The sequence below is a fragment of the Haplochromis burtoni genome, unplaced genomic scaffold, assembly GCF_018398535.1.
Source record: "Haplochromis burtoni strain Fernald_Lab_line unplaced genomic scaffold, NCSU_Asbu1 Contig_79, whole genome shotgun sequence".
Taxonomy (NCBI): domain Eukaryota; kingdom Metazoa; phylum Chordata; class Actinopteri; order Cichliformes; family Cichlidae; genus Haplochromis; species Haplochromis burtoni.
In genome coordinates this window covers 944,444-966,062 of record NW_024582440.1, presented here as the reverse complement: position 1 = coordinate 966,062, position 21,619 = coordinate 944,444, and the positions used below count along the sequence as shown (strand labels likewise).

Sequence of the window (21,619 nt, the reverse complement as noted above, 5' to 3'; positions counted from 1 at the left end):
TATTTTAATATTCAAAAATGTTTTTGCCCAAAACATATGTGCACTACATGTCAGTAAAAATACTATGCAAATATTGCTGTCCTTGAATGCTGAGTAAACATTGACAAAGCACTGATTGTATCTCTTGTACTTTATCAACGCAGTATCTAAAAACTTTGCACCGTAGTGGTTAAAATCTCATTCTAATAAGAGTTAAAAGCGCATTCGGTTATTAGGTTTATAGGGTTATTGAATTATGGTTAACGGTTGGTAGAATTTTTTTTAAACAATTATACGCCAATTACATCTGCCACCCTTCTCCAAATCTGTGCCCCTACCTGGCCCCCCCAACAAAAATTTTCTAGACACGCCACTGGACAGTGGAAAGGAAAAACTCCTTTTTAACAGGAACAAACGTTTAATAGAAGCGGGCACAGGGACAGGGGTGAGGGGAGGAAGAGGGCACAAAAGACCTTGTACTTTCTTTTCAAATGCAAGGAATTTGAAGTGAATCCCAAAATTTGGACCAGTAGCATGACATTTATCCATCTGCATTCATATTTGTAGAGGTTGTGATAGCTCTGACAGGTTGGCAACACGGTTACAATACCTTCTCAAATTAGTGCAGATATTATTATGATTGAGCATTATTGCTCCCAGGCACATAGATCCTTATCCATTCGCTTCCACTTATCCTTTTCAGGGCGAGATACGCCCTGACACACAGAGACAGACAACCATTGGGCAATTTGGATTAATCAGTTAACCTATCCCCACAAACTGCATGTCTTTGGATGGTGGGAGGAAGCCAGAGTACCTGGAGGGAACCCACACAAACACAGGGAGCACGTGCAATGGAAATGGAATTGAACTCAGAAATGTTTTTATTCTGTGCATCTCAGCAGGAAGAGGTGAATGAAACTGCAAAATGAAGACAAAATGCCTTTTTTATGATGGCATGGCAACCTGTTTTCTCTTTTAATCCCATCTTTTCAGTTTCATTTTGAGGTCACGCCCGCAGTTTCACTTTCCTTTACACATGCAAATGGAAAACCCTGCAGTGACTCACATTTTGGAAGAACTTAGCAGTGTGCCCACATTGGTCCACTCTTGTGTTTGATGTGTCAGAGTGTTGCCCCTTTCCTTTGTTTAAACTTGGCCAATATGTGAGCTTTGCCATGTTTGAGTAATCCAGTCAAAACTGGTCTGAGGACAGGGTTGCTATGTCAACAGCAGATTTAGTGGACTGCCCTATCTTTATTTTGGCAATCTCCTGGTACATTTGTGAATGTGTGTGTGATTGGGTGGATGACTGAATGTAGTGTAAAGCGCTTTGGGGTCAATAGGGACAAAGTAAAGCGCATTACAAATACAGGCCATTTACATTTGCACACATAGTCTTCTTGTAAATCAAAATATATATTTTCGTATCCAAGTAGTGATACATTGCCTTTTCTTTTGTTTCTTCATGTTGTTGCTAGGTAGCCCGTGAAACAGGTACTCATGTTGTGTATTTTAACATTTCACAGACAAAACCTGGTTAATGACAGATTCCACATGGAAAGAGAGCCACCAGGTTACATTCAAACTTTACACACACCTTATATAAATATTTAAGAGTTACTTATGTAATACTAACAGTCTGCCAGTGGTGTGTAGGTTGTTGCAATTCGGTGGAATGTACTAATTTACAAGAGTTGTAAAGATCCCTGTAGGGTTCAGTTCAGGTGAAAAAATTGAATGGATTATGTTCTTATTGCTGTGGAGTTCATATAGATTTTCAACAGCTTATAGAATTTATTCTCTGAGCAGTGAAAGAGGTGGGAAGAGTGTGTAAGTGTTTTTATGTCTCTGTAGGAAAATTCTGTCACATATGTGCATAATAACACCTAGAATAGTGATCCTGTTGTTTTGTTAACTGGTTGGCTTTCTAGTGCCATCTACTGGTCAAATGTACTCCTCGGTAACAAAAAGGGTGACACTTGAGAGGAATCTGGATTTTCTGGTTCTTTAAAATTCATCTCGAACAAATCAGAGCAGGATGGTTAAATCTGCACTGACATGCTGTCAGTTTAATGAAATGTGTTATTTTGTCAGTCCTTTAAATGCACTTGGTATGTATTTTGGGAAGACCATTGACTATTCATGCCTCATTACTCGTTGTCATTCAACAAAGCTCTATGGTGAAAATAAAGTTTAATGTAAAAGTTAATGACTCTACTCCATCCTACAGTAACTGAATGTTAGGCAAGATAACTTCCTCTAGGATTAATAAATTAATAATAGAGAATGAAATTAGTTTTGTGAGCAAACAATATTTTAGCCTAATTAAGGCATATTAAGCTTAGTTAAACAGAAGAACAGGGCAAAGGCCTGCAGGGCGCCTCTTATACAACAAATAAAGCTGTTGCAGACTAACATCACACAGGAAAAGCAAAGACCATAAATAATTTTCCCCTCAAATTCTCCCAATCCGTGCATTGACCTCACTGTTATAGTTTAGTAAAATCTTTCTTACTGTTGAGATGATGGAATAAAACTGATTAAACTTAAGTTAAAGGCACTCAGCCCAAGAGGAACAATGTAATACACTCAGTTTTGCTCACATGCATTACCTTTTTAATTTGAAAAGTGGAACTAGCGATCACTGGTGCTCTCAGACACTTTAAGTGGTGTTCAGCACTTAAAGTGTCTAAGTTAAACAGGGAGTTCATTTTCCGTCAGTATGCTTCATCATGCATGCATGCATGCTAAATAAGCATATAAAGAGTCTCAGTCAAAAGATATAGTGGACTTATACCTCGAGTCATCTTGTGTAAAGTCAATATTCAGTGTTTTCAGCTGTTTTTCTATTAACTTCTTATTTACAAACAGATTTCTTTGCAAGTTTGTTTCGTCCAAAACTGTTTTTTTCTTTTTTGGGAACATGCAAAATTTAATATTCAAACAGCCAGACATTCGTTGTGTATACAAGTTTATTAATTTGAAAAAGTTTTACTACAGAATTTAAATACAATATTGTGAAAAGCTGGAAAAAGCGAGGCTCTGTGAGAATGTCTACATTACATACAACATAAAATATCCACACACCAAGTAAAAACCTGTTGCTGTCGTGCTCCAGGATTTAGCTGAAGCCTGTGTGAAAATCACATTTCAGGCTGAGGGGTGAGAAGGCCATTGTCAGTCCTATCCCCTCGAAGCACTACAATGCCTCACAAGAGCACCTGTAACCAGTGTTGAGCAGACTGCCTGATATGACATGCTCTGCTGCCATAGGCCGATTCTGCAGCTGCAAGGCTGACGATCACTGTTGTGTCATCTTGGCCGCTTCAGCTTTTATTAGAGAGATGAGATCCAGATTAATAAGAAACACGAAGCGAAGACCTGCAATCTGAAGAAACAGACAGGTTATTTAAGCAAGAATAAAAGATTAAACAGCCGTTTAATATGAATAATAAACAACTTGGTTAAGATTCTGACATTACCTCCACCACTGAGTTATTATTTAATTTCCACTTGTTGCCTGACAGGACCGGTCTGCCATCTATGTAAATAGGCCGCCTGCCCTCATTGGCAATGAAGAAGTCTCCGTTGTTCTTCAACTTAATAATTCCTGGCAAAACAAACAGTAAACATCAAGTACATCTGATCGACCTCTGCAAGCTGAAACACTAAAATTTAACCAGACAAACTGATGCTTCCATTTGTCAAAAGAATGATTCAGTTCTTCTTCTTCTGTTTTCAGCTGCTCCCTTTAAGGGTCACAGAAGCATATTATCTGCTTCCATCTCACCCGTTCCCTAACATCCTTCTCTGTCACACGAACCCTCTGCATGTCCTAGTTCATTAAATCCTTGAATCTTTTGTGCTCCTCCTCTTTTCCTTCTACCTGGCAGCTCCATATTCAATATCCTTTGACCAATACATCTATAATCCTTCCTCTGCACATGTCCATGTCCAATAAATAGATACATGTGGGTGAGAAACATCAATAATCATGGCTGTAAAAAGCACAGGAGACACAATGAGCAATCAGACAGAGGGAAGGGAGCAGATTTGACTGTGAGAGAAATGCTGTTCCACAGCACAGAGAAGCACAGAGAACAGTCTCCTCTGAGTTTAACTCCAGAGCAAGGGACAGTCAGAAGCATCGGATCAGCAGACAAGAATGACCTGGAAGCTGATCGGGGGTGTAAGAGGTCAGAGATTTAATGAGTGAGTCAAATCACTATGGCTTTTGTAGGCAAACAAGATGATCTGAAATCGATCCTGAACCTTACTGCCAAGCAGCTAAAACAGGTGAGACCTGATGTCTTTTTCAGGTGCCTGTGAGGAACCGAGCAGCAGCATGGTCACGCCGAATAACAATCTTAACATCTTCAACTCTGCCACCTCCAAACTGACCTCCTGTTACCATACATCCCAACAGGTCTCAGTACCATGATGTAAATCTTCCCTTGCACTCTTGCTGCCATCCATCTGTCACAAATAACCTGATACTAGTTTCTACCCATTCCACTCTGCCTGCACTCTCTTCTGCACTGTCTGTTGCTTTGGATGGTTGACCTCAGGTATTTATACTCATCTACTTTCGCACTCTCTACTCGTTGCATCTTCACCTTTCCAACTCTCTCCCTGTCATTTACACACATTTTCTGTTTTGTTTCTACCGACTTTCATTCTGCTTTTCTCCTCTACCTTTTCAGGCTCTCTTCCAACTGCTCCCACTACAGATCACAGTGTTATCTGTAAACATCATAATCCATGGAGAATCCTGCCTGACCTTATCTATTAATCTGTCCATGGCAACTTCAAACAAGAAGGAATGGTGCGATTTCAGAGTCTCTAAATGGTTACTGGATAAGTCATGAAGACAAGCTATACTTGTCATGCTTTCTTTATGCATGCGTTTGGCCAAAATCCAAATGAAGGGACTAACAGTGATGTGTGTGCGTGACTGGACTTAGGAAAAAAAAGAAAGAAAATGATGAAACGACATGGTGTTGTTCAAGAAAATGCTAAGTTACCTTGTTTTCTTGAGATTTTCCAAGCAGGCCCCTCTAGCGACAGATCTACATCGATCTGTTTGTCCTTGGTTGCTCTGCCTAATGTAATCTGTGTGAATACGGGTTAAACAAAAAAAAATGTATCATACTCCAACAAAAAGAAAAAAAAGATTTTCTTTTACAGTTACTTGACATTTTCTAACAAACATCTTCCTTAAGCATATTTTCTCTTTAGCCCTTGTTTCTATTATTGAAAGATTACTTACCTCTCTTGATCTCATAAGGTAGCGTACCATTCTTCCACGTAATGCTGCAAGCGTCTGGTTGTCAAAGTCAGGCATGCTCATCCCTGAAACCCCGAAAACAAAATAAAAACATATGCACACAAATAAGTTCTGCATTCCTCAGAACATAAACAAATATAAAGGCTTTCATTTGCACTTTATGAAAGCTTAAGTAACCTGTGATACTGTCCACAAGAACCTGCCAACGAGGCAACTCCTGCTCCAGCTGTCTGATTTCTCTTTTCTGGTGACGGTCTGAAATCATCAGCTCTGAAAGAAAAAAAAAGTGTGGTGAGCAACTGAGATTACTCTGAGTCAGTTTCCAGTGAGTCACTGTGAACTTAAACTCAACTCCTGACGCAGCAGTGTGAACTTCCCCATCCATACAGAGGACATTAAAACAAACAGATGTCAACAGCAGAATTCCTTTTAGACATCAGTTTCTTATCCAATGCCTACTCATAGTAATGACGCAGCTTTGAACCAGAGTCTTTATTGATCTAGTTTTAAGAGCATTTAAGTTACACCATTCAAACTCTGCAGTGTGTTTAGATTAATTAATTACATGATGCTGTTTTTTTCCTCTGCACATTACCTATCTGTCTTATCAGTTTGATCTATATTGCCATCTCTGTTCTTAATTTACAGCTGAATAAATATTTAGTCTAGCTCTTTAACAATGACATTGTTGTTCACAACCTTTGGTTGCCAAATCAGACATCAGTGTTTGCTAAACCTGCTTAGGTTTAACAGGTTTCAGGAGAAAGGACGTTCATGTAAATATTAATATAACCAGAGGTTTACGTCCATGTCATCTACAGATGGATACATTAAGACATTTTAATTCCAGGTAATTAACAAGGAAAAACAAATTATCTGCAATAAAGAACTACTGGAACAAAACGCATCTGATCTGGAATTTGACTTCAGCTCACATTGATAATAAGTGATCTGAGCTTCTTTTGACATTCACAGATTAAATGGGTTGGTAAATTGTAAATGGACCGGTGCTTTTATAGTACATTTCTTTCTGAAGTGAACACTCAATGCACTTTTCATTACAACCCAAATACACCCATTTACAGTGCTGTCTCATGCTTTTCAGTCCTTTCCAACTATCATAGACACACTCACACTTCAATGGGTGCATCAGGGTCAGTATACTGTTCAGTATCATCTCATGGACAAACTGACATATGGACCACTTTGAACCCAGAAGAACATTAGAAAATCCACTATTTCCTAAATCACAGTAATCCACTGTGACCTCTCCTGTCTCTTCTTCTTTTAATGTGAATAAAGATGATGTGTGATGTGCAAGATTAACTGAATCTACGTCGTAAGCAAATTACTTACCATGTTCCAACACTTCATCTCTGCTGTCCCTGTGTGAAAAGCAACAGAACAACTTATAGGTGCCCTGAAGTCATGGAAATGCAATGCTTTTTAAAAATTTGGAAAATATAGCATGTAATGTCCTTTAGCGTGACCGGAAATGTTACAAGCAGTAAAAATTTGCTGAACGCTGAAGTGAATGTCTGACTTACTTTAATTTTACATCATCAACCATCTGCTCGGCGTCAGAGAAGTTGAGAACTTGGTCACCTTTCGGGAGGGGCTGTACTGCAAAACATAGTCACAGGTAAGATGTTTTTAACAGTTTTTTTTTTTCTTTCGTACATATTTTAGAGAACAACCAGGTATGTCAAGTTAATTCTCAGTAGTTTTATTGGGAGGAAATTATAACATTCATCTTTCAAAACACTGTTGGAGTAACTGCTTGCTATCTTATGTCCAAACAACCTCCTCTCCTCTATTAAAATGTTTACATTGCAAATCTCACAAAGCCACAAAGATGATCAATGCATCCGATGTTGACATGAGTTATACTTGTATGGTTTTCCAGCTGCTCAATACTCAAACTGTCAACAGGAATTTGAATGGATCCTCCGGGAAACTGAACTCACCACTCTGGTCGTCCAGTAGGTAGTACTGCTTGAGCAGCTGCCAGTGTACCAGTAGGCTCTTGGGACTGCGAGACGGGTGAAAGACATTAGGGTGCTTACTTAAAAGCTCCTGAAACACGTCCAGTTTAGGCTGACTGGTCTGTTTAGAGAGAAACATAGCACAACACTGTGTGTGAATACAACAGTCCAATATGTACAGTAATAATGTGTTTCATTCCAATCCAGGTGAAATCTCACAATTATGAGCCATTAAAAAGTAACCTTAACTGGGAATGCATTTTCCCTGTGGAGCACTTATAATAGAATATACATGATAGCCCACTCAATATAACTTACTGAACCAATCTTGGCCAGCAGTGCCTCCTCAGCCTGACTGAAGAGAGCTTTGCTTTGGATTGCTGCAATTGCTTCTGGATGAAGCTGCCGCATGGCCTGCCATGCCAGCCTAAATAAGACACACAAAACCAAGAATGTGCTTAAAAGATGACTCAAACACACAAGTGTAATAAAGCATATGGAGATATACAGGACTGGGAGACTGCAAAAACTCAGTCAGAGTCAACAACAGATGCTAGGCGTCTTACTTTGAGATGACGGGATCGTAGAGCAAAGCGTACCACCGCTCTTTAATTTCACGCAAAGTGAAACGACAGCTGAACTTGACCCCCAGATGAACAGAAGTTAAGTCAGTGGTCTACAGACAAACACAGAATACCACACAAGATACCATGAATCAATACACATTAGATCATACACTGACAATCAAAGCCATTAAACAAAGCAGCTCCTTTGAGCTAATTCAGGACAACCTTTTTGACAATAATCTTCTTTTTGGTAGCTCACCTGCAACACTGCATTTATAAGCAGCAGATCATCTGTGGGTTTCCATCGGCCCAAGTCTTTAGTAATATGTAAAGGCTGCTTGCTTTTCTTAACTCTTTTGGTTAAAGGTGCAGGGTTTAGTACCATTGTCAGAGATGGTGTAAGAGTTGCTCCTGATTTTGTTACCTGAAAAAGCATTATTAAGGGGGGGGGGGATAAGAAAAGAGAGAGAATCGTAAAAAATGTGCATATTTATCATCTTTAATGTGAATTCACTCAATAATCTGTGGATTTGTTGGTATTATTTACCTTTTTTTTCTCACTTGAGGAAGGCTCACTCCCCGAACAGCGCACAGGCTCCATTACGGGTGGACCTTTGACTCTACTGGATGACTTCACAAGACTGCTTTCCACTAGTTCATCGTCAAACTTTTTTCGCTTTATTGACCTAAAGAAATTGTGATAATAAAGTAGTTCTTTAAAATTTTAAAGATTAACCAGGGGAAAAACAAAACAAAGCACAGTACTGAAACACCATCAGCATAGAAAACGAAGGTTCATTTCTTCCTGCTAATTATGCTGGAATACCACCCTGACTGAAATAATGAAATATACATTAGTAGATATCAAACCTGGATGAACTTCTGCGTTTGGGAACACCACTGCCAAATGCTTGTGTTGCTGTCCTTTTCAGGTCTTTCACTCCAAGTGACTCTTCATCCTCTGACCGACTCTGAGCACCACCTACTCCCATCGAGGTGCCAACCACAGGGTCACCAGCCTGCATCTGTTCAAATGCGTCAGGAAACAAAGCAAGAAAGAGTTAAAACGTTTCTCAGCAACACTTTGTTTCACAGAGTCGCTAAACTTTAAATATGCTGTTGTCTGTAAAGGTTTCTTTACATTTGCGATGAACTGCGGGTTCCTCTGGTAGGTTTTCACAAAATTCAAACGCCATGATATTAAGCATTTTATTAACACTGGAATAACAATAAAAGTATAACTCCAGACGTAAACCGAAAGTTATTCCGGGCACACAGATTACAGGATAAATGTTTTATTAATAGTTTAAATTCACAATTGTGTATAAAACTGACTAATATTATTATTGCTGTTTTTGTTGTTGCTTATAGGAGTCAGGGGAATTAACGACTAACAAGTTAGCTAGCTTTGAGGGGCCTTTGTTGACATGTAAACAAATGCCATCTATTGCTGCCTTCAGAACGCTATATTAAATAACAATTTGATATATATAACAAACCTCTCTCTCAGAAAGCAACACACTAAGGTCTGTTTAGCTAACAAGCGTAATTTGATTTAAATGACCGTTGGTTTGTGTTGGCTAGCTAACATTAGCTAAGCTAACTGCTAGCTTTGATTATTAACGAGTTAAAGTAACAAGTTACGCTGTTTTGCCACTCACCTTCCCACACTGTCCCCCTTCGTTGTGTCTTTAAAGGAAAAGATTAAGTTATTATAGTCCAGTATTTCTCTTGGTAAATCCCTCGTTGCTTCGGCTACATGGCTAACTCGCTTACTTGACGCTTGCCTCGGTAGCAATAGCAGTTTGGCTAGACAGTTGTTTTCTTCCTGTCTAGCTCACCCGCTGTTCGCAACACCGCCGCCATCCGGGCTAAAGTAACAGTGGCCTCCGTTATCTTTAACATATTGTATTACAGTGCCTTCCTCTGAATATTCATCTGTCAGAACAATGCACGTCGTAAGTATTTGAAACGTAACTTTTTTTTAAACTTCTTCTCTATTATAGATGTAACCGGCAAAGTGAATCCCCATATGTGTAAAAGTGAATAAAATCCACATTTGAATGTAATTATGCAGCTTCATGAAAAAACATCTTGTCCACCAGGTAAATGTAGTGACCAGCCCAGCAGTGTTAATATTGTAATACATCACGCCTCATTGGTCCTTTTCCCAGCAGACACTTTAAAACGTTTCCAGAAGAGTTTTATGGTATTTCTGGCACTTTTGCAAATGTACCCACTACAGGGTATAAGTTGCAGCATTTATTTCATCTGCATGGCCTGGCAGAACAGATACTGTATCACAGTATTCACACAGATTCTTCCATATCCATTTATCTATAGCAAAATATAGATTTGAGGTCAAGAACACACTTGAATGTCATGGTTATTTGGGGCCAATGATTTCTTTGAATTGTTCTTTTTCCTGGGTGGAATCATCGTACATGTTGTTTAAAAACAAGAACACTGTGTACAAGTTTGGATTTATTTTGGATTCTCTCTAATACCCACAAGGTCAAAAATATACATGCACGCTCAAATATACATGTACAGCCCCATTCATTTTTGATTATGGTGGAATTATGGAAAAAGAACAGCTCATGCCCATGATGAGTAAACCTGTGACCACAACTGTAATAACTGATGCACATACCTATAAAACACATGACAGTGGTTGAGGTTGTGCTTGGCAGCAATGTGGTCCAAGCTATTGAGTCACAGCAGCTGCACAGCAGTTTACACTGTCATGTCACACAGGAACTTTGATACCCAGCATTATTTTATGCAAACATTTGTAGAAAACGTGTGGTCCATGTAAAACATGCTTGGTTGACCTGAGCCCTAGTCTGATGGTGCTGTGGATGATGATGATGGAGGGAGATATTTTCTTTAACGAGACACAAAGGAAAACATAAAGAAACACATGGTGCAAACAGTAGGCAGAGATTCATCGTGAAACCGTTTATTGACATTTACAGTGACAGTTTCCAAATGCGATAAATTAGAATAAATACAAAGTTCAGATCGTGAAGCTTATTACTTACAAAATGATGTAATATCTTTCAAGTTTAGATGTATAAAAAAAATAAAATAAAAAAATAGATAAGCTTTGCCAGTGAACTAAAGACAGTATTGAAGAATTTTAAAACAGTACAGAGTGGCCTATTTTTGGATTTTTGTGGCATTATATATTCATACACAAGCATAATCTTAGCAGCTGCCTTTTTTTAAGGAACCCATCACTAGAGGTTTTTGCACCATAAAAGCACCTTTAAAAACACAGTTCAATCAACATACTGACAATCATGTTTACGGACACCTCTGTAGATTTTTCTTTCTTCCGTGTGCAAGACTCTCTGCGGCTCATGATGTTCTGGACGTACATAGAAACTCTTGAAATATTTGCACAATCAGGACACGCAGGAAACTGCAGATACCACGTATCTACGAGCGTGCACGATCACAGTTCATAATCAGATTTAAGAGACGGTTACCAAATTCAGGGAAACTAATTTCAAGAAATGTGGCAATGACTAAAAAGATCGAAGGACGAGTAGCGAGGGCAAATGTCAGATTTCATTTCCTTACTGTCTATCTTTCAACTCTCTCCCCACTCCTCCTTTCTCAATCCGTTTTCCACACCGGCCCAGATTTTGCCCAAAGTTTGCATGAATTGTACCGCACAGCAGACGGAACAGGCGACAGACAGAAGATCCCTTCTTTGGCTCTGGCCTTTGCACAAATGAGCACCTTTTGATAAAACTGGACGTTACCCTTCTCCCAGTTGATAATGCCTCTGTAATAATTCATCAGCCCTTACCCTTCATCCATCTGTCCTTCTCCACATGTCTGCCTGCAGGCTGCAGGTGAGAAGGGCTTTGGTTAGTTGGGATGAAGGCTGAAGGCCCGCTCTGAAATATAACACCGCGATAACGGCGCCTGCTTGTTCTGTCCTGCTTGTTGCCGCTCACAGGCACGTAACTGATCAGTTCCAGGAGATTAGGTCACCGTTCAATAAACTGCAGGCTGATGACATTTTCAGGAACTAGAAGTGTCCGTGTCATGGGCTTCACAGAAGCTCCCTCTGTGTTCGGCTTCACCTCGAACTCTGAAATGATCTAATGAAATCAGAAACAGAGCAGATTAAGCGCAGGGTGCCTGAAATGAAAAGCAATCAAGTGCTGCGTAGTGACCCTGAAATCTACAATTCCTTACATGACTCAGAGAAATAATAGAGTAAGAAGATTTGCGGGAACAACCTCTAACACATTTATCAAAATCCTACGCTGTGTAAATTGCTTGCAACACAAACTGTGTTCAAACACCAAGTAACAGAATGTGTTTTTCTTAGTTAAATACATTCCCAAAAGCTGACATACACTGTACAACCTAATTTCCCCAAAAAAGTTGGGATGCAGTGTAACATGTAAGTAAAAAACAAAATAAAGTAAAGACTTGAAAGGCTTTTCTACCCCATAATTAATTAAAATAGTACAAAGACACAATATCAAATGTGAAAATTTTAAAATATGTGATATAATATGTTCAGTTTAAATTCAGATGCAAGTAACAAGTTTTCAGAAAGGACTGGAAATACTACAATACTATATTTGACATGTTGTCTTTATTACAGTTTCCTAATATTTTGGGGGTAAATGGGGTTGTATATTCTTTAAGAATGCTTTTAGGGTTTTTTTGTTTGTTTGTTTTTAGTCGGAGTTTAATTGCAAATGAAAAAAGAAAAAAAAAAACACACAGAAAAAAACAGGAAAAAGACAAAAATTGCTGTAACTCACCCTGGCAAGAGCAAGGTAGAGCTCCAGCTCAGCAATACGGCGACCTATGCAGCTGCGTTTTCCCACACCGAAGGGCACAGAGGCATATGGGTGATAAGTCTGGTCTTTGTTCAGCCATCGATAGGGATTGAAATGATTTGGGTTTGCAAACACTCCTGGATCCCGCGATGTTGCAAAGTGGCACAGGGTAATCAAAGTCTGAAAGGGAATTTTATTTTGGTCAGATAGGTTTTTGACTATAATGGAAAAACTGAAGCATTACAACTTGATACTGGCTAGAGTCAGATGGTGAACTCACATTTTTTGGGATGAGGTAGCCTCCAACCTGGATGTCTCTTTCTGGAATGACCCTTGCATTAGCAGGAATAACAGGGTATAACCTAAAAAAATAAGGAAAACAAAACAAAACACAATAGTGTAAGCTAAATTTGATTTCAAATCTCAAAACATCTTCAAATATCTGAAACCTTTTGAGTTATACCTGAGCACTTCTTTGACTATGGCCTTCAGGAAAGGCATTTGAGCTACATCGGCAGCCTCTGGTATCTTTCGACCTTCAAGTACAGTCAACACCTCCGCCCGGAGAGTGGCCTGTACATCTGGATGACGGGACAGCTCGTACAAAGACCAGGACATGGTGCTGGAGATCTGAAACAACAGAGCGACGGATGGTTTTAACCATTTGCTGGCCTAAAATCAAGAACTGATAAAGGAAGACGGCAAAGGAGCCACTCTCACTGTGTCAACTCCTGCAAGGAGCAGCTCCGTGACGTTGCTGTAGACTGTCTTCATGGGCAGCCCCATCTGCGACAGGAAGTAGGTGAGATAACGGCCCTCTATTTTCTCTCCTCGGGCAACCTTATCTGCTTCGGCAGTCAGACGCTGGTCAATGTGACCTTTTGCTGCAGATACATGGAGATAAGCCATGACACATTTATCCCTCGATGGTGATGATGACACAGAGCGTTAAGTCTTTAACTTTCCAGTGTCAGGTTCAATAAAGTGAGGTCAAATTCCCCTTCTTAAAAAAAAAAAAAAAAAATCCCTAGAACCACGTATCAATTTCATGACTAACATTTACACGTGTTTCAGCGCAGATGATCTTGAAGTGCGTGAAGGTTAAAGACTTTAATCTTCTTCTTGCCGATCTAGCTCGAACCAGTGCGATTACGTCAAAACATGTCTGCTGTCTCAGATCTTCTGTGAGTCTTAATGTACTGTGTGAGAGAGCGTGGGATGCCAACCCAGGGCTAAGTGGAAACCGGCGGCAGCCAATGACAAGAGAGGAGAGCAGAAGGAAAATAATAACATCAAGTGTGGAAACATCATGTTTGTCTTGGTTCCACATTGCAGTGCCAGCTTGTGTAACGTATCTCCAGCTTGAGTACAGCCAGAAGCATCTTTATAATATCCTGTAGTCTCATCTGTGGTATGAGACTTATATTTAGTTTTTACTTGTGCATTTTATATAATATTTTACCAAGTGCTTTTTTGGAGACTGCAGCCTGCTTGTAGTTTCTGTTATCACTTTTAATTTTAAAGTACCACTACAATCATCTCTAAACATTTTTCTGTCCAAGCTTAAAATGTTGTGCTGTGAGAAATAGCTTACCAAACTCAAACATGTAGTCCCAGCACTGGCAAAAGATATTCCAGGGTTTGGGGAACAACTGGTGCAACCAGCTGGGCATGGCCATGGTAAGAAGCGTCATCACAAACATGGTGTTGATAGATTGGATGAAACGCTCCGTGTCTTCGGGAACAACCTGATCCAGGCAACCAATTCTGGATTCGAACAAGACCGAAGAAATGCCTGCCAAAGCAAATAAAACCAAGCTCATGACGAAGGCAAGAAACGATGACTAGCGGCTTTTTTTTTTTTTTTTTTACTGAAAGCTTCCGAGGTGACCATGCATGACATTTATTTGCCAGGTTTTTAGCCTCTTTATCAGAAATGCCTATTAACTAAAGGTGTTACAGTTAAATAAATAATACTGTCTGCATGCAAAATGAAAACTTAAATATTGGCAGCTTTCATCAGCTCCAAGTATCCAGCATTTATATTTAACTCCTGCAAAAGTGACTATAAAAGAGCTTCAGTGTAGCTATTTATATCATTGCGTAAGATCAACAATGCATCATTTCTCATCAAAACATGGTTACATGCTTTTTTCCCCTCCAGCTGTACAATAACAATGATGACAGAATGGTAAACTGCACATGAGCATGAGTTATTAAGGCATGCCTGCACAGGAATGTGTGTTTAAAATGTTAACAATGTGACATAATATTTGTGCATACAGATGGATTTGATTACAGCGTTTACGTGGCACGGTACATCCTGTGAAGATGCTTAAGACGGCATGAAACCTTACCCTCGAGGCCGAAGCGATAGAACTCGCTGGCGATGTCGGTGACGAGGCCCTGAGGATGTCTGCTGAGGCGAAGTTTGGCAATGAGATCACTGACGACACTGTTCAGGGTTTTATCATAAGCTTCCACTGCCTTCGGCCGCAGCATGTGTTTCCCCAGGAGACTCCTCACTGTCTGCCACTCCTCCCCCTCACTAGACACACGCGCGCGCACACACATTAATGTAAAAACTGATACAGTGGCTCCAGCTGTGCACACAATTCAGTTAACTGCTGTATTGCATTGTATACTGATTGCATACGCTAAAGTTGTGGCTCTTTCTATCTGTAAGTGAAGGAAAGCTGAAAGAAGAGTGGTATAAAGTCTTTGAACTGAATGAGCATGGCCAAATATTACATTTACTTCAGCTTTATCATCTGATGAGAAACAAAATGGAAAAGAGGAGGAAGTAAAGCAGAAAGATTTTCCTGCAAGCTTACGCTGTCAAAAGTCCATAGTGATGACCTCTCAGCTTCCTGTAGTCCTTCCAGGAGGAAAGATCGGAGCGCATTGGGTGCTCGCCTTCCTGCCTCAGGATCTGCTCAATGAGCGATGGATCAGCCACATGAACTGTCAGGATGGGACCAAAGCTTGCCTTCCACATAGGTCCATACCGCTGGACTCCCTCCAGCTAAGAGATGAGACAAAGGTTGTAAAGGCACTTCAATCATCACCTTTGGAGGCACCCTCCTCCCTCCAGTTTAGAGCTCACTGCAGAGATGTATTTGCCTTGCAGGCGTTTTAATGCACTAGTTATTAGTTATTTGTTTTAAGGATGCATTCACTTCACATAGGCACGATCTGTCACGTTGACAAAGGACAGTTCATTCAGCTTAGAGTGAAGTGCAAAGCTCTCAGTAGATACAGAGATTTTAAACTGAAGTGAGAGACAGCTTGAAGCAGGAGGTATAGACTGGATGTGCTTTTGTGAGACAGCGAAACTTCGCTGAGGGGACGAAAAATAATTTAAGAGGATATTTTATAAATGTCACATTGAGAGGGGAGTCAAAGTTCTTGCATTGTTTTATGTAAAAAGAACCACCTGCACAGAATAATACACTCACGTTTTTAGTCTACAATGACGACACGTGCACTTTGGATATTTTTAGTAAAAGTGCAATAATTGTAAATATCTCATACAGGTTTTTTGTTTTTTTCGTGTTTATCTTCTTACCTGTAACTCATGCAGGCGTGACAGACCGCGTTTGGCAAACAAGTCCCAGGCGAAGCTGGTGACCGACGGCCCGGGCATCTCGTTCAGCGTCTTCACTCCCTGCATCTTGGTGCCCTCCGAACCGGCTGCTGCACCCTCAGTCCACCTCTCCATCAATTTGACCAGCGGGAATGAGCTCCGGCCGGATACTCTGAGCGCTTGCTGCAACATCCTTCTCACTAAGATCATGGAGCGGTGACGGAACGCGGGCCTCTCGGATGTCGACGCTCATTTTGTTTTACCGGTTGAGCGTCCTATTTATAACTGTCTTTATGACCTGCTCCTCGAACCAGGCGAGCAAAAGCTGTAAATTTGCTTAGTCTGGGCCAATCATGGGTGCAAAGGCAGCTCAGGTCCCGCCCCACATGGATGAAAATGGGGAAGGCGTGTACCAAGAAAAAGGTGTGTCCAATCAGAAGGCTGAACTCAGACCATCCCAGCGGCGGCACACGTGGAATCCCAAGATACTTGTGTTACTGTTGAGGTTCTAGTCCCGAGAAGCACTTTGGTCTCCGATAGTCCCCCACCACCATCGCCCACCCACGGCCAATGCTATGGTAAATCCAAATTATCTGAAAGGGGATAAGGTCTATTTAACAGTGATAACAGTGCTGAAGGTTAGGTTCGCCTTAAATAAATATGACAGTTGATCCAATAACTAAAAACCTTTAGAAACACTAGACAAATTTCTGTAATAAAACTGAGGGAGAAAATAGGTAGAGCTAGTCTGTGTCCTGCCCAAGCTTTGTTTATACAGCTATGGCCAGTTCTTTTGCTGACTTGGTGGGTTTTCTAGCAGAAAATCCTGACCTGATTTCATACTGGAAGCTGTCCAAAGCACCATGTGTGCGGACTGTGAAGTAACAACCCTGGGGCTGTACTCAGAATCTGCTTTGACATTTGCTCCCATCTTAGATCACCCACTTTCACAGAAACGCAGAGGAATGACCGGCATTTTCAGGCAGAAACACACCCAAAGGTTGGATGAGGGTGCAATATCTCAGCTCATGCAGCTTTCTTCGTTTTTCATATTCGCTATGGCACATTCAAACATGTTGAATGTTTACAGGGCAAGCCTGCAAACATGTTTTGCATGCATGTTTTTGGCACTGCAGTGCAGGAAAAATGCACAAAGTGTGTTATTTCACACCAAGGGAGCTACAGGAAGAAAGCATTTCTAAGTGCTATATTATATAGTACTGTGAAAAACCCTTGTGCCACACACCCCTCATTAAACTGCTCTTTAGCAATAGTTCTCCAGGGTTTCTGAAGGTCTTTCAAAGGTTCGGCCCTGGCTGCTTTTTCACTCATTTCCAGTCCTGTCCTTGTACCTGACCATTTTCAAAGAAACACGAGTTTTGTTTAAGCCACTTAACACTGATGTATGAATCATTCAAGCATAAAAAGGTACTTAACTGTTAACCTGCGTTGTGTCTACAAATAATACAGTGGCTTGCAAAAGTATTCGGCCCCCTTGAACTTTCCCACATTTTGTCACATTACAGCCACAAACATGAATCAATGTTTATTGGACATTCCACAGTGAAAGACCAACACAAAGTGGTGTACACGTGAGAAGTGGAACGAAAATCATCATGATTCCAAACATTTTTTACAAATAAATAACCAAATGTGTGATAATTATTCAGCCCCTGAGTCAATACTTTGTAGAACCCTTTTGCTGCAGTTACAGTGCCAGTCTTTGTGGGTGTTGTGCTCTCAGCTTTGTGTAGTGTGTGTGTGTGTGTGTGTGTGGTTGGTAACTTATTGATCATAAAAAAGAAAGCCCTCTTTAAGCTGCATACTCCCCTCAAACCCAGGACTTAATCTTTTTAAATCATACATTATGCTCATAATATGCCAGCCAAGCATTACAAACCTTAATATATAAATATGTGCTGCCTAAGGGAGGAAGAATTATGGGTTGGTACCAGAAAATTAACTCTGCTGCCTACAAAGGCTTCTTTCAGAAATGATATATTACATTTGTTTTCATGCAATGAAACACAGAGTGACACAGACATGAATGTTATACATGCAGAAGTATTCACTAGAGTTATTGCAGTGTTAAAAGCCTGTTACCCTCAGATGATCGGACTCTGTCATGAGCAAACAGTGTGGGGTTTTTTGCTGATTAAAACTGTGATTAGGAGAATTTTTTTTCCTTGCCACTGCAACATCACATGTCCAGTGAGCCTGCTGGTGGGTTACTTAACCCCTGCTGACATCATGCAAGATATTCAGACTTTAAGCACTTAGATGATGTTTGGGATAATGTGGAGAACACTCCAACCCTTTAGATGAATTGTCTTTATTTTATGGTCCAATCTCTCTACAAAGGCCAGATATGGTGTGATTTTTAAAAAAAAATTGTTTGTTTATCTTTTTTGGCTCAGGGGAGGATTCAGTCTTATGAGGATCACTTTCTGTGCTTCTGGCCCTTCCCCCCACACACTTACATAAACTGTTCAGTATAATCAAAAATACACCCTTGATAGTCAAGCTGAACATGGAGATTAGTTCTTCTGAATCAGTTATTTTCCCAAAGTGTAGTGCTGGTCCAAGGAGACGGAAGTGCGAACATTACAAATAAAAGCAGCACGACTGTGACATAATAAAGTTAGATTTGATTGCACAATGATGATAGTGAATCAAGTGCTTGCATGGTGGATCGATGCAGGCATTTGATAACAGCTCCAATTGTATTGAAGAACTCCTCAGGGTAGGTGGAGGATATTGTCAGGAGACCATTTTTACGCATTGCAGCAATCCTCGTACATCTGACATCCATCTGACTAGACCATGTGAAGTGACTTCTGAATTAGAAGCTGCAAACAAACTAACTTTGACTAACGAAGATAAAAGTGCACCATGGAGCAGGACATGAGGCAATGACACCAGACTTCCTGAATCGAAGATGCATAGCTATCTTGAAGGGTGATAGATAAAGAGTGACCTCTGAAATTTTCATCAACACTAATAACTTATTAGACATGGCCACTCGTGCCTTGATAAGTCTCGGTCTTACACAACGCAGTGCAAACGTGTTATTTTTTTTGCTGGTCTGCTGAAGCTCCCAGTCCAATGGATAGACAGCCACCTGAGAGACAACAGCAACATATAAACCAAACCAACGCTGGATCTCAGCAATCATTTGGTGCTATGTAAAGCTATGATGATGTCAGACTGATGTCATTTTTATTGCATGGAATTAAATATTCTAACTCTTTGTAAGAAAGATGGACATATTTTTGCACTGGTGTTAATTGGACGCACATCCTCCCTTTCTTGTTCAGCTGGCTGGTAACTTAAGACCACACAAGGAACGAATTTCAATTAATCTGTGCTCGCCTCAGAAGCAGGGGATTAATACTGATTATGAAAAACCTAATAGAAAGAATGGCTTCTTTGTGCTGGCGTAAGGTGTAAAGTGTCGTGGCCCAAATGTAGATCATGCTATAGAGCACAGAGGGGGTACCCTCAGAGGTATTTTCCCTTATTGTATTGGCCAAATGCCCAGAAAGGAGGTAGTTATACTCCCAGACTAGTGTGTCAAAGTTCACATCTGCAGTCTGCCTGTCTGGGTGGCATCAGAAGAGTGCCTTTGTACACACTTTCAAACACACACAGTGTGTTTGAAAGTATGTACCAGTATGTGTGCCTAAGCGTGCATGAATGAGAATGTGTCTCACTGTTTTTCTTCACTCTGAAAGCTGTTAGTATAATTTATATATGGTGATGGGTCTCCCCGGGGACACCAAACCACTGCTTTCGATATTTGAATGATCATGGACAGACATGACCTGTTGTCGGCTGTGTTTCATTGTTTTGTTGAATGTATCCCTATTTCAAATATAGTCATCAGGTAACAAAAAAGGCCTCTTCTCCATAGAAAATGAACATGGCAGCACAGGTTAGGCTTGCAAAGGTGCGTCTGAACAGAACACAAGACTACAAAGTGGAGATGCACGCCACCATGTTTGCCGAAACCCAAATACAGCATATCAGCACAAACACTTTACAGTCAAACAAGGTGGGGGAGGGGTGGTGATTTGGGCCACAGGTCCTGGGGACCCTTGCAGTTGAGTTGACCATGAATTCCTCTGTATACCAAAGTATTCTAGAGTCAAATGCGAGGCCGTCTGTCTAACAAACTGTATAAACTCTTGCCATTACAAAAGGAAAATGATCCCAAGTACACGGCATCAAATCTACAACAGAATGGCTGTAAAGAAACAAATTAAGGTGTTATAATGTCCCAAACTCCAGACCTCAGCCTGATTGAAATGCTGTGGTGGGACTTTAAGAGATGTGTGCATAAACAAATGCCTGCAAACCTCAATGAACTGTAACAAAGCTGTAAAGACAAGTGGGCCAAAATTCCTCCTCAATGATGTGAGAGACCGAAAAAAGTCATAGAGAAAACAGTTCTTTCTCACATGGCTGTTTATGCTTGTATTAAAGGTTTTTTTCTATTCTTGGATCTTTATATCACAGAGAGGGGACATACTTAATGTGTGATTAGTCCGTTCTTTGCTGGATCATTATTATTAAACTATTATTACTACCTTATCGTGTTTTACATGCTGCTCACATTTGTGTGCTTATATCTCACACATGGTTTTCATATCTCAATATTTAAAAATGGTCTGTCTTCAGTGTGTGAGATTCAGTATGTATTTATACTGCTTCCGACATGCTTGGGCAACACAGTGTACACTCTGACTCTGCAAAAAAGTCAAAGTGTGCTTGGAGTGACTCAGAGTGTCTGCCAAATGCCCAACAGCTGCTTGAGAGCACAACAGATATGAAGATGTGGTAATGAAGACTAAAAATATAGCAATAAAATTACTGAATAATGATTTTTATTGGCATACATGTGGTAACGTGGTAACTGATTAAGACTGTGTGGACTTAAGAAAAACACACTCTTGAATAATAAATAGGTGTTTAAGGTGTCATAAAGGGCATCTGTCAGAGTAACAGCACATCTGGGCACCAGGTGTGCTTGAGGTATGAGAAAACGTTTTTCACTCTGGCTGGTTATGAGGGATGTCCACCACAGTGACTGCATGCATGCAATGGATAATGACATGTTTCTGGGCTGCATGTAAAGACTGATCACAGGGAAAAACGAATTCTCTATAATAACTATAATATATAATAAGAAATCTGCAGGATCTCTGCAGGTTTGATCTGCATGTTCTGTGGTCGGCTTCCAACAGGCAACATGCAGCATTGCAGTGTTTAAAAGAGGTTTTCAGTGTGTGTTGCTAGATTTTCTGAGTAGTGCATCTCCTTTTTGTTCTACTTTGCTCTTTTGACTCTATGTATTGAATTTATTGTGTCATACATTGATCAGTGGTTGTCAATTTGAA

General features: G+C 40.3%; 2 protein-coding genes across 3 annotated transcripts; both read right to left on the bottom strand.

Moving 5' to 3' along the window:
* Positions 1-2,936: 2,936 nt before the first annotated feature.
* mcrs1 (microspherule protein 1) lies at positions 2,937-9,643 on the bottom strand. 2 transcript variants are annotated; one of them, XM_005924804.3, is made up of 14 exons: positions 9,482-9,643; positions 8,691-8,845; positions 8,368-8,506; positions 8,080-8,244; positions 7,821-7,930; positions 7,573-7,681; positions 7,237-7,375; positions 6,817-6,892; positions 6,626-6,654; positions 5,447-5,539; positions 5,252-5,334; positions 5,007-5,094; positions 3,465-3,592; positions 2,937-3,370 (listed from the first exon to the last, which is right to left on the bottom strand). In XM_005924804.3, exons 2-14 carry the CDS (start codon positions 8,843-8,845, stop codon positions 3,284-3,286), a joined length of 1,401 nt encoding a protein of 466 aa, XP_005924866.1. In that variant the 5' UTR covers positions 9,482-9,643; the 3' UTR covers positions 2,937-3,283. The 2 variants fall into 2 exon arrangements, with proteins under 2 accessions (XP_005924866.1, XP_042077991.1); XM_042222057.1 differs by lacking the exons at positions 8,691-8,845; positions 9,482-9,643 and having other exon boundaries at positions 8,080-8,246; positions 8,369-8,498.
* Positions 9,644-10,760: 1,117 nt separating this feature from the next.
* LOC102299980 (25-hydroxyvitamin D-1 alpha hydroxylase, mitochondrial) lies at positions 10,761-16,581 on the bottom strand. Its single transcript, XM_005924805.3, has 9 exons — positions 16,203-16,581; positions 15,469-15,659; positions 14,992-15,182; positions 14,229-14,429; positions 13,355-13,518; positions 13,098-13,264; positions 12,915-12,996; positions 12,617-12,814; positions 10,761-11,938 (listed from the first exon to the last, which is right to left on the bottom strand). Exons 1-9 carry the CDS (start codon positions 16,428-16,430, stop codon positions 11,825-11,827), a joined length of 1,536 nt encoding a protein of 511 aa, XP_005924867.1. The 5' UTR covers positions 16,431-16,581; the 3' UTR covers positions 10,761-11,824.
* Between the last annotated feature and the right edge of the window lie 5,038 nt (positions 16,582-21,619).

Coding starts and splice junctions, on each gene's coding strand:
- mcrs1 (XM_005924804.3), bottom strand. CDS start 8,845: ATGCAGGCTGGTGACCCTGTGGTTGGCACCTCGATGGGAGTAGGTGGT. Junction 6,655..6,816: donor GTTGATGATGTAAAATTAAA/GTAAGTCAGACA, acceptor CTTTTCACACAG/GGACAGCAGAGATGAAGTGT. Junction 5,540..6,625: donor AGATGAAGTGTTGGAACATG/GTAAGTAATTTG, acceptor TTTTTCTTTCAG/AGCTGATGATTTCAGACCGT.
- LOC102299980 (XM_005924805.3), bottom strand. CDS start 16,430: ATGATCTTAGTGAGAAGGATGTTGCAGCAAGCGCTCAGAGTATCCGGC. Junction 14,430..14,991: donor CTATCGCTTCGGCCTCGAGG/GTAAGGTTTCAT, acceptor TTGCTTTGGCAG/GCATTTCTTCGGTCTTGTTC. Junction 12,815..12,914: donor GCTACCTCATCCCAAAAAAT/GTGAGTTCACCA, acceptor ATTCCCTTTCAG/ACTTTGATTACCCTGTGCCA.